This window comes from Pristiophorus japonicus, chromosome 7 (genome assembly GCF_044704955.1).
Source record: "Pristiophorus japonicus isolate sPriJap1 chromosome 7, sPriJap1.hap1, whole genome shotgun sequence".
Lineage (NCBI taxonomy): Eukaryota > Metazoa > Chordata > Chondrichthyes > Pristiophoridae > Pristiophorus > Pristiophorus japonicus.
The window spans coordinates 16,947,348-16,959,562 of NC_091983.1; the positions used below are offsets into that span (position 1 = coordinate 16,947,348).

At 44.9% G+C, this 12,215-nt stretch overlaps 1 protein-coding gene across 1 annotated transcript in view; it reads right to left on the minus strand.

Moving 5' to 3' along the window:
• The window catches only part of LOC139267082 (collagen alpha-1(XIX) chain-like), a 679,874-nt gene that overhangs the window by 63,706 nt on the left and 603,953 nt on the right, over window positions 1-12,215 (minus strand). The window contains exons 48-51 of the mRNA XM_070884859.1: window positions 7,660-7,695; window positions 6,217-6,243; window positions 2,956-3,009; window positions 397-450 (exon numbers count right to left, since the gene is read on the minus strand). Of these exons, the coding sequence (XP_070740960.1) occupies window positions 397-450; window positions 2,956-3,009; window positions 6,217-6,243; window positions 7,660-7,695 (171 nt within the window). The remainder of the gene's footprint in view (window positions 1-396; window positions 451-2,955; window positions 3,010-6,216; window positions 6,244-7,659; window positions 7,696-12,215) is intronic.

Genomic DNA, 12,215 nt, shown 5'->3' on the forward strand with positions numbered 1-12,215 from the left:
AGTATTAGACCCAACAGAAAAACACACAGCTAATTGTGTAAAGTGATTGCATTGAATGATTCTCAGACAGCGCATGAACGCTCAAAGATTAACTTTAAAAGAACAAAATAAAGTCCCAATTCTTCACAAAAATACAGAGAAACAATTTATCTTAAATTGATGTAAAAGTGGTTTTGTCTGAACCATCTTCTAATCGCCATGATGCATTGAATAGTATCTGCTTTTTAAACAGAAAGATGATTAAACATACTGCCATTTGTTCAAATGGTGAATTAACTCACAATACAGGGTGGAACAGTGCACTGATGTGCTTTAATAAATACTATATAGATTGAGTTATTGCTTTTTCCACATACAAATCCTTCAAAATTATTCATCTTCATTCAAAATACTCACCATTGGACCAGTCTGTCCTTGGAAGCCAGGTGGCCCAGGTATTCCTGAATCCCCCTAGGAATGCATTGGAATAAGATTGTACAAATGAGTGCAGAAGGAGTGCACAGATAAAGCTGCGTGTGTGTAGGATGTCAACCTGTAGAACTATCTAATTGCAATCTTATTAATGTGCCCCTATCAAAATTGCTGATGAGAACTTGCACTCTTGTATTGCATTTATAAACAAACAACTTTAAAGTCTTTTGGGAACTTCTAGAATCCGTTAAGAATGAGAGCTTCAAAGGCCTCAGGTTGAGCTTCTTGATAAAAAGAAAGACTTGCATTTATATAGTCCCTTTCACGACCACCGGATGTCTCAAAGCGTTTTACAGCCAATGAAGTATTTTTGGAGTGTAATCACTGTTGTTATGTGGGAAACGCAGCAGCCAATTTTTACACAAGCAAGCTCCCACACACAGCAATGTGATAATAACCAGATAATCTGTTTCTTTGTTATGTTGATTGAGGGATAAATATTGGTCGGGACACCGGGGTTAACTCCCCTGCTCTTCTTCAAAATAGTGTCATGGGATCTTTTACATCCACTTGAGAGATCAGACAGGGCCTCGGTTTAATGTCTCATCTCAAAGATGGCACCTCCAACAGCTCAGCACAGCACTCCCTGGAGTGTCAGCCTAGATTTATAAGCTTAAGGTGCTGGAGTGGGACTTGAACCCACAACCTTCTGACTCAAAGGCAATGTGCTACCCACTGAGCCACGGCTGACACTGATACTCTATTGAGTAAATGGGAAAGTTATACCAAGCTGTTCAGACCAGGAAGGCCCCAACTTCAATTCTCAGCTAATCTTAACCTGGGCAACAGTGGGGGCATTATAATTGGATGGAGTAACCGTGGTCTCGGGAAGGGTAAAATTGACCTGGTCCTGATCCAGTAACCCCTGCTAGAGAGAGGATGTGCGGGTGTTAAGTGTGGTCAAGGCCAGGTTCGGCTGCAAGGCCCCCATGATTGACGAGTTTCCTGACTGTGTATGTCCATAGGTGAAAATGGCCACTTGGGTTCGGCACTGGAAGGAGGTCAGCACCGGCGGAGCAGTACCCTAGGACGAGGCCACACTGTCGGGAGAGGGAGGAGCACAAAGGAGCAAATTGGAAAAAGCGCAAAGTAAAAAAAAGTCCACTGGTCAATCATCTGAAGTAAAAAGCATTATGAAAACAAACTAATTGGGGGTAATTTTCCTCTTTAATGATAAGGTGTGGAGCATCGCATGGGTGGCGTGCAAATGGGACAATTCAGGCTTGGTGGATTGTGTGCTCAGAACGAACCCGCCCAATTTATTATCCATGTCAATTAATGGTTGGAAAATTGGAAAGGCATGCTACAGGCATGCACTGAGGCTAACTGTAACACCCCTACCATCTTCCTTACTGAATTTGCTTAACATAGCACAGACCGGAGGTTGAATCCAAGAATCTTCCTGGGTAGTACAGCCCGGCTATGAAACGGATACGCTTGCTGAGTTTTTGGGGGCACCTTCAAGTCCTTCTTTCAAAAATCAAACCATTCCAAAGAATTCTAATGACATTGAACGTCCATTTGAATTTGTTCTTCAAGTTTTGTTTTATGTTGTTTAAGAGTGATTGCAGATAATATCATTGAAGATATTGGTTTGGAGGATGTCATGTAAACCTAATCCTACCTTCTTACATTGAAGTGATAAAGAACTATATCTGGCTGCATTCCCAACTTTGAAATCTCACTCTTCACACTTTATTGCTTAGAACTCTTGCTGCACAATCTATTAATCTAGTTTCTCGACATTACAACAGTGACTACTCTTCAAAAGCACTTCATTGGCTGAAGAGCGCTTTGGGACATCCTGCAAGTTCTTCTTTTTTCCTTTAACCGTCTCCAGATTTATCCAAGCTTCTTTGAGCTCTTATAAATGCCTTCCTCTCTCAAAGACATAGGCCAAACCGATAATTGTGCAGGGATTCTCTCAGTCTTCAACTATTACTCTGCTGGAACCCTCACAGAATTTCAGCCGCATAATTTCACAAAGTGGGGTGGGGGGGGGGGGAGGTGGCTGTGGATCGTGGAGTTAGGCCAGCAATTGCGGGAGTCAGCAGCGAGGAAGAACTTCAATTTGTTCATGTCGGAGTTCTGCGCATGCGCCACCTGGTGGCCGGGGATGGTTCTGGATGAGGGGTGGTTCCGGATAGGAGAGTTCTGGATTAAGGGAGGTTCAACCTATACTTGATTGAGGTCAGACCTACTAACTACTTCCTAAACTTATTTCACTTTCTCTAGCCTCAAATAACAACAGCAAAGTCACCTTAGATAAAGATGGTTCTCTTTTTGGTTACCCTCAGGCACTCTTATCTTGGCCTTGATATTTGAAGAGGTGTGGCTGATTAAAAAAAACCTTCTTTAATGTCTCCTCGGCCAAGCCTATGATTGAATTTTGTTTTCATTTGGTCAACGGACTTAAAAGAAATACTGAGACACTGTACTGAGCTAAATAAATATATTGAGAAAGAGAGAGAGAGAAAGAGATACCTTTTCTCCTGGTGGGCCTTCTAATCCTGGCAATCCCATTGGACCTGTCTCTCCCTGCAAGAGTGTGACAATTAGTCTTTATCTTACACATGAAACACCATTGCAGCTAATCACTATAAGCACCAAAGACGGAATTAAACTCATCTGCACGCTTCACATCCCTCAGGTTTTACTGTACCGATGCTCTTTAGTGTGTTGTCATTTCACACCATGAAGTAATTATTACTTTGCAATTATACGTAGTCTCTGGCATGCTTTCATACCAGTGGGCCAGAGCTTCAACAGGCTGGTGTCATGGTGCAAATGGTGTCACAAATATATTAAATATACAGAGGGCAATATCAAACCCATAACATTCTTTGCTCTATCTCCATCAGGTGTTCTCAGACACCTAAAGCTCTGTGCTTCCTAATTCTTATTTCAGCCTTGGGCTTAAGGCTGTTTCTTTTTTTTAAATTTCACTGCTGACGCCAAATGTATTTAATTTTATGGTGACAGACCTTCTGGTGCCACACCTAGAGTACTGCATGCAGTTTTGGTCTCCGTACTTAAGAAAGGATATGCTTGCATTGGAGAAGGTTCACTAGGTTGATGCCAGAAATGAGGGGGTTATAGAAACATAGAAACATAGAAAATAGGTGCAGGAGTAGGCCATTTGGCCCTTCGAGCCTGCACCGCCATTCAATGAGTTCATGGCTGAACATGCAACTTCAGTAAGGGTTGACTTATGAAGAAAGGTTGAGTGGGTTGGGCCTATACTCATTGAAGTTCAGAAGAATGAGAGGTGAACTTATCAAAACATATAAGATTATGAGGGGCTTCAACAAGGTAGATGCAGTGAGGATATTTCCACTCATAGGGGAAACTCGGACTAGGGGACATAGTCTCAGAACAAGGGGCCGCCCATTTAAAACTGAGTTGAGGAGGAATTTCTTCTCTGAACGGGTTGTAAATCTGTGGAATTCTCTGCCCCAGAGAGCTGTGGAGGCTGGGTCATTGAATATATTTAAGGTGGAGATAGCCAGATTTTTGAGCGATAAGGGAATAAAGGGTTATGGGGAGCGGGCAGGGAAGTGGAGCTGAGTCCATGATCAGATCAGCCATGATCTTATTGAATGGCGGAGCAGGCTCGAGGGGCCAAATGGCCTACTCCTGTTCCTAATTCTTATGTTCTTATGTTCTTATGTTCTGTAGAATCCAAGGTGAAAACTAGTAGCCGTAGCATGATTGTGTAAAGTACTGTATTAATGCTTATTAAGAGAGGTCCAGGCGTCTAATATTGATCTCAGGAACCAAACCTGAACCAACACTGACACAAAGTTATGATTGCCGTTTGTACCCATTTCCTATCTATTTGATGTCTTGGAGATTCTTGTGTTCCACCTATCCTACAGTAGTGTCAGGCTGGATCAGCTGATAGTCCGGGGTAAGCAATTGGGTCTGGGAGTATCCGGTTGGCTTGGTAAAAGCCTGGTGGTCCTGCCGGAAGGTCTGGTCCATTTTGATGAAGCGGCCTAATATGATCAGCCTGGCGGGCTGTGGGCTGAAATTGAGGGCCTTGGGGAAGCCCGTCAGCCCTGGGCCGCCGCAGTGTCTGGTGGGAGCCGGAGCGGCAGAGGCCCAGCCCGGGCTAGTGTGGCTGGGCTGGGCTTATTGATGTATGTGGACCCCGATTTCCATTTTAAATGGGCCCACTTCCTCTCTCCGGGGACTGCTCAGAGGTTGGCCTGGCCCCGGTTAACATTGACACGCCATGGCCACAGTGACAGCGGCAAAGGGGAGGTAGGTCACTGTCCCATGTTCTCAAGGCACCACCATCCCTCCTTCCCGCTCGGTGGAAGGGCTGGAAATTTAGCCCAAGGTATCTACGGCAGACCTGAATTTGTAACATGGCCCCACTCTAGGACCTGAGTGCACAATCTAGGTTAACCCTCCAATGGTCTACTGTGGGGTACATTGTTGGATATGTTGTCCTTTGGGTGAGACTTTAAACTGAGCTGCTGTCTTACTGTTCAGGAGGAAGTTAATGATCCAGTGGCACTATTTGGAGAAGGGCAAGGAGTTCTCTTTTTATTTGTATTTATTCGTTCATGGGATGTGGGCGTCACTGGCAAGGCCAGCATTTATTGCCCATCTCTAATTGTCCTTGAGAAGCTGCCTTCTTAAGGTGCTGCAGTCCATGGGGTGAATGTACAGTGACTTTGTCATAGCAGTTTGATACAACTGAGTTGCTTGCTAGGCCATTTCATAGGGCAGTTAAGAGTCAACCACATTGCTGTGGGTCTGGAGTCACATATAGACCATACCAGGTAAGGGCGGCAGGTTTCCTTCCCTCAAGGACTTCAGTAAAAAAAGATAGGTTCTTACAACAATCCCTTAGTTTCATGGTAACCATTATTGATACTAATAACTATTCCAGATTTATTTAACAAACTGAATTTAAATTTCCCAGCTGCCGTGGTGCGATTTGAACTCAGGCCATACAGCTCCTCAAGCCTGCTCCGCCATTCAATAAGATCAAGGCAGATCTGATCTTGGCCCCAACTCCACTTCCCTGCCTGCTCCCCATAACCCTTGACTCCCCTATAGTTCAAGACTCTGTCTATCTCCGCATTAAATATATTCAATGACCCAGCCTCCACAGCTCTCTGGGGTAGAGAATTCCAAAGATTCACGACCCTCTGAGAGAAGAAATTCCTCCTCATCTCCATCTTAAATGGGCGACCCCTTATTCTGAAACTATACCATCTAGTTCTAGATTCCCCAACAAGGGGAAAAAGCCTCTCTGCTACAATATCGCGCCCCCTCAGAATCTTATTAAGTTTCCATAAGATCACCTCTCAGTCTTCTAAGCTCCAATGAGTACAGGCCCAACCTGCTCAACCTTTCTTCATATGACAACCCACTCATCCCAGGAATCAACCTCAGGAACCTTCTCTGAACTGCCTCCAATGGAAGTATATCCCAACTTAAATAAGGAGGCCAAAACTGTACGCAGTACTCTAGAAAGGAGGTGAAGGGCGCAGAAAAAATCTAACGAACGGCATACCCGATGTCCCGCTCCAGCAAGATGTTGTTTTCATTTGTTCTTGTGATGTGATTAACACTGGCAAGGCCCACCCCGACATGAAGCAGTTTAAGATGTTTTAACAATACAATAAGGCGATATACAAATGCCGACATTTTGTATGTTTATTTATTCAGATGCTGAAGCTGTTTCTTTGCTCATTGCAACTTTTTGAATTGGATGTGCCTGCTTACCATTGAACCTGGATCGCCTTTCAACCCCTGCAAAAGGAAACCACAAGTAAGAGAAAGCTAAACACATTCACACGTATAAATTCAGTACGACTTCACCTATACACCAATGCCTCATTAAAGGCTATTACACCTATCTTACAAAAAAGCACGCAGACAAAAGACAGGCCATCTTTTCAAAATTCTAATTTACCCATGGAGATTAGACGTTATTTATTTATAGTTACAGTGAGAACATCTGGGGATTCTTTGAAATGAAATAATTACCTCAGAAAAGTTAGCTCAGAATTTCCTAGAAATTTCACTTTAACAATGGAGCAAGAGCTTTTATTCCGCCAAAATTCACGTGTAACTGACTTACGTTGGTATTACGCTAAAACACCACTGCACACATAGTTCCTTGATCATTTGCATTGCTCTCGAGTTACGTCGCCCCCCCCTCCCCCGCCACTTAGATCATTAACATAGCTCCTACGCCCAATGCAAAGAACCAGAGGATATGAGTTTCCTTCACTTATGACAATAAACAGGCATAAAATTTAGATCCAAAGTCTTAGGCACTCAGCAGGACCCAAAGTCACTAATTCTGGTGTTTTATAGCAACTTTTAACATTTTATTTCTTCTTACTGAGACCTGCGTCTTTGAATGCTTTGTTGTGGTATCAGAATCTGTTACATGAAAAAGAAAAGCTGCCATGATTTTCTTAAACTCGCTGTGCTTAATGTGATAAATGATGATTTAAGGTGCAGGTCGGTGATTGGAGCGTGGGCAGATACAGCAGGAGCGGCGAGAGACTGTGGAGGGGTGTGATCAGGGCCCAGGAGAGGCGTGAGTTCAGGGCCAGGGGCCCAGGGGCAGCACGGGCCAACCCACACTGCGATATGTGCGCACTAGGTCCGTGCAGCAGAGCAGGTTTCCAGTCGTCTTGGGTATCCTTGCCACTGGACCAAGACCTAGCTCTGTCAAGCCCGTGTGGTGGCTGATGTGCAACGGCCACCACACGTTAAAAAAATCCACGCACAGACATCTTCCACCCTTCAACATGTAGTTCGGGTCCTTCATTGAAACACCTGTGAACTCATCCTTCAGTGGAAGCAAGTCATCCTCGTTTCGAGGGACCGCCTATGATGATGATGATGAAATTATGATTTTATAGCTTTAGTTTTCATAATATCAGTAAGATAAGGAAAGACTTAAAGGTAGAGGGTATATGATCCTTGGGTCCATGATGCTGATTTCCATTTCTTTTGTGCCATTTTGTATGTATGCTGATGAGATTCCCAAGAAATTTTGGTGTCAGTTGCGTCGGTAAGTTTGGAGTAGAAACCGGCGTAAATTTCAGTGTAATTTCGGAGCAAGTTGGATTGAGGAAATTCCAGCCAAAATCTCAAATTATTTTTATATCACAAAACATGAGAAACACGCAGTATGAATTGTTGACTTACTGGCGAACCTGGAAGACCGGGTGAAACTGGACCGTCCTGTAAGATATTCAGTGATTAGAGCATTTGCAAAGCATTGTTAGTTATTGCTGTGATTTTAGGCTTTAATAACATTCAGCATATTACTGGGACATCTCCGAGTCCATTCCCTGCAGGTCGAAGAGTGGAGGTCCCAGAACGAGGGGGAGCGTGTGACTGAGGCAGGCTGTGGATTGAGTGGCAGGATAGACCCATGAGAGGGTGGCAGTGCAGACAGCAAGTTTGTGGGGAGAGAAAGAAAGTTAACCTTTCAGGTCATGACCTTTCGTCAGAACTCTGATGAAAGGTCATCGACCTGAACCGCGTAACTTCGTTTCTCTCTCCACAGAGGCTGCCGACACCTGCTGAATGTTTTCCGGCATTTTCTGTTTCCATTTAAGGCCATATGATGAAATCTGCAGGGATACATGCAACCAAAGTTGGCAACACTCGGTGTAGGGTGCTCAGGGTCACTAGCACATGGAGGCAGTGGGTCATTACAAGAGTAAGGGCTTGACAATGCTGCCTCATGGACATCCACCATATCCACTCATTCAAACTGGGGTTCACTTAAAAGTACGTTAAGCAAACCTCCATGGAATGAGAGGAGAAAAGCCCAACTGGGCATGAGCATATTGAATACACACCAGGTACTGGTAAGCACAAACTAAGCAAACATGACCCTAAATATGAGGTGAAAAAACAATCTCTACAATCTCTACAAAGGTGATATGTAGAATGGTGAGGGAAACCATTGAGAACACAGGAACCCTCAAAACAGTAAAATAGAGCTCCAAGGGGTAAAGCGAAAACTAAAAATCAGCACAAAAATTTAACAATCAGAAAGCCATCTGATATTATCAGAATAGTGCAGCACAGAAGGAGACCCATCAAGTCTGTACTGGCTCTTTCGAAGAGCCATCTAGTTCGTCCCACTCCCCTGCTCTTCCCCCATACCCGTGCAATTTTTTATCCTTCAATTCAAGTACTTATCCAATTCCCTTTTGAAAGCTACGATTGAATCTGTAGCCACCACCCGATCAGGCAGTGCCAAATCCTAACCACGTGCTGCGTAAGCAGTATTTCGGGGCTCAGTGGGTAGCACTCTTGGCTCTCAGTCAGAAGGTTGTGGGTTCCAGTCTCAATCCAGAGAATTGAGCTCTCCCCAGTGTCATGGCCAACATTTATCCCTCAACCAACATCACCAAAACACAGATAATCTGGTCATTATAATATTGTAATAGCACAAAGATTTTGTAATAAGAATCGAGAGTCCTTAATGATTGAAATGAAGTTTAAACAGAGGATAAATTAAAAATACTTAACATGGTAAATGAGTACTTTCTACAAGCATTCCCGAGAGAGGACGCAAGTAGCAGAGGAGATTCAACAACCAAACTTAATACATTGACATTACTTTCAAGGCAGACTGAATGGACTCAGAAATCAATAAATCCCCAGAAATGGAGATATATATATATATATATGAGATTAATAAATGAAATAAAGAACAGGGGTATGGATTTTCGGTTTCTTTGCTGCCCGTTAGCGTGCCGGAGGGGCGGTAATGGCAGTAGTAAGCACTTCGGCGCGGCCGGGATTTTCAGTGCCGTTTTCGGCGGGGCGTGGAGCATTACTGCCCGGAAGAGGTCCCGGTCGCGATACCGGCTTGATGTTTGGCTGTTGACCGATCTGTGGCACTCCCTAGAGCGCTGTGCTGGGAACGCCTGTGAAAGCGGCTACAGTGAGGTGAGTAATGTCCACCTCAGGTAATTGTGATTGGTTTTTATTTAATTTTGTCTGCGATTTATGTTGCGTTGTACGAGTTATTTATTGGGAATGTTTTTGGTGTTTTTTTCCCCCCCTCCCCCAGGCCTCTCTAACTGCGCTCCGAGGCCCGCTGTTTAGCTCGGGATTTTCCCTTGCTCAGCCGGCCTAGCAGCCTAAGAGAGGTGTGTAACGCCTCCCTTAGTGCTCCACCCCACACTCAGGGCCCAGCTAGCCAATTTTGCTGACTGAGCTGTTCCCGGGCGCAAACTTTACCGCCCTGCCACCATTACCGCCCCAAAATGAGCGGAATTGAAAATCCAGCCCAAAATCTATAAAGCACTGAATGAATCTATGAACATCAGGGACATCAACATATGAACGTATGAAAATGACAGACAGGAAATGATCAACTAGCCCATCCAGCCTCTCCCCAACAGAGGCAATGCTTTATGTATCACAATACATACACTCCCCACCCCACCCGGAGCCATGCAAACTCCTGGGAGAGGCAAAACAAAACATAAAAATCCAGGTCACACTGGATTGGATTGGACTGGATGCGAGCCAACGTGGTAACTATTAAAAAAAGACAAAATGCACCTGGTACTTAAAGACCTATTAGTCTTGCATCAATAACTGGCAAAATAATTGAATTAATTGCAAAAGATATTGGAGTGGAAATTGCCCCTTTCCTTAAGGCCTGTTACCACCATAAATCGGCGGCCACGCTGTGGAGTGGAGTGGCCGCTGACTTTTGGTGTAATGGCCAATGCTAGCCCAATTGTCCTGCCGAGGTTTCCCGGCAGTGCCTCGATCACCCCCTTACTGCTCCGCTGCTGATGATCTGTGTTAAGTGGGTCATCACTGTGCGCATCACCGACCTACCCCCCCCCCCCCCCTCCCCCCTCACCCCCACCCCGACGCCGAAATTCGCCTCGGAAAATCTTCGGCCCGCCTGGCGGTGCCAAAACCTGTTTTTCCCCGTGGTCACGCGGCGCCATGATGATGTCATCGCGGCGGTCACTCTGCACTGTCCCCAACTTCCGCCCCTCAGGTGTTGCCACCACTGCATACCCGCCCCTCTCGTGTAGTCACCGCCCCCATTAAGCTAATTTTCCGGATCCGATTTTAAAAAAAAATCAAAGAGTGGAATTTCGCTCAAGAGGTGACCTCAACCACAGCTGCGGTAAAAACCATTGAAGCGGGGTGCGTGCGCCCCATTTCGGGCGGGGGGAATTTCGGCCCCATTGAGATTACCTATCTAAAATGACCGAGATGAGGAGAAACTTCTTCACCCAGAGAGTGGTGAACCTGTGGAATTCTCTACCACAGAAAGTAGTTGAGGCCAATTCACTAAATATATTCAAAAGGGAGTTAGATTAAGTCCTTACTACTAGGGGGATCAAGGGGTATGGCGAGAAAGCAGGAATGGGGTACTGAATTTGCATGTTCAGCCATGAACTCATTGAATGGCGGTGCAGGCTCGAAGGGCCGAATGGCCTACTCCTGCACCTATTTTCTATGTTTCTAAAATGACCGAGTAAATGGCAGCCAGCCCAGTTTCAGAAGGGGGACAAACTTGCGTGACTTTTATCAGAAAATGAGCAGTGGAAAGCCCTTTGGTGCAGTATGCCTAGATTTTCAAAGAGTTTTTGCTGAAGATTTGCATGAAATGCTGCTACAAAAGAAGGCAGTGTGCTAGGTGGCTATCCTAGGTAAAAGCTGGGAGCTGGATAAGTAATTGGCTGTAAGAGATGGATCAGTGGATACTAGTTAATGGAGTGACCTTGGGCTGACGAGATGTGCGGATTGAATTGCTGGAGAGTCAGACCTACGAAAGTGATCTCGATTCAGAAACCAATACAACTTGGTCAAATCTGCAGATAATCCTCAGCTGGGGGAGGAATCAGGAAGTCTAGTCTAATGAAGCAGTTAAACCAAGTACAAAAGGGCTGAGAGATAATTTACAAATGGATAGAATAATTTCAGATAAAAATGCAAATTGGTGCAAGATGCTTCAGACTGGAAGAAAAATTGTGAGACAGACCAACTCAATCGATGATGTCAATAACTGTGAGAGAGGGTAACTGTGGGGGTTACGATGGACTCAACATTTAAATTGTCTTGTCATTGTGGGGCAGCAATCGACAGAACTAACAGAATGCTGAGCTATTTTGCTATGCCCCTAACCGAATATGAATCTGAGATTGACTTGCCAAAGTCGTTTAATGCTCTGGCCAAGTTGCACTAATCAGGAACAAAGGAAAGCCCTCAGCCCTGGGAAAAGTGCAGAGAGGGGTTCATGGGATGATACAGCATAGAAGGAGGCCATTCATAGAAACATAGAAACATAGGTGCAGGAGTAGGCCATTCGGCCCTTCGAGCCTGCACCACCATTCAATAAGATCATGGCTGATCATCCACCTCAGTACCCCTTTCCTGCTTTCTCTCCATACCCCTTGATCCCTTTAGCCGTAAGGGCCATATCTAACTCCCTCTTGAATATATCCAATGAACTGGCATCAACAACTCTCTGCGGCAGGGAATTCCACAGATTAACAACTCTCTGAGTGAAGAGGTTTCTCCTCAGCTCAGTCCTAAATGGCTTACCCCTTATCCTTAGACTGTGTCCCTTGGTTCTGGACTTCCCCAACATCGGGAACATTCTTCCTGCATCTAACCTGTCTAGTCCCGTCAGAATTTTATATGTTTCTATGAGATCCCCTCTCATCCTTCTAAACTCCAGTGAATATAGGCCCAGTCGATCCAGT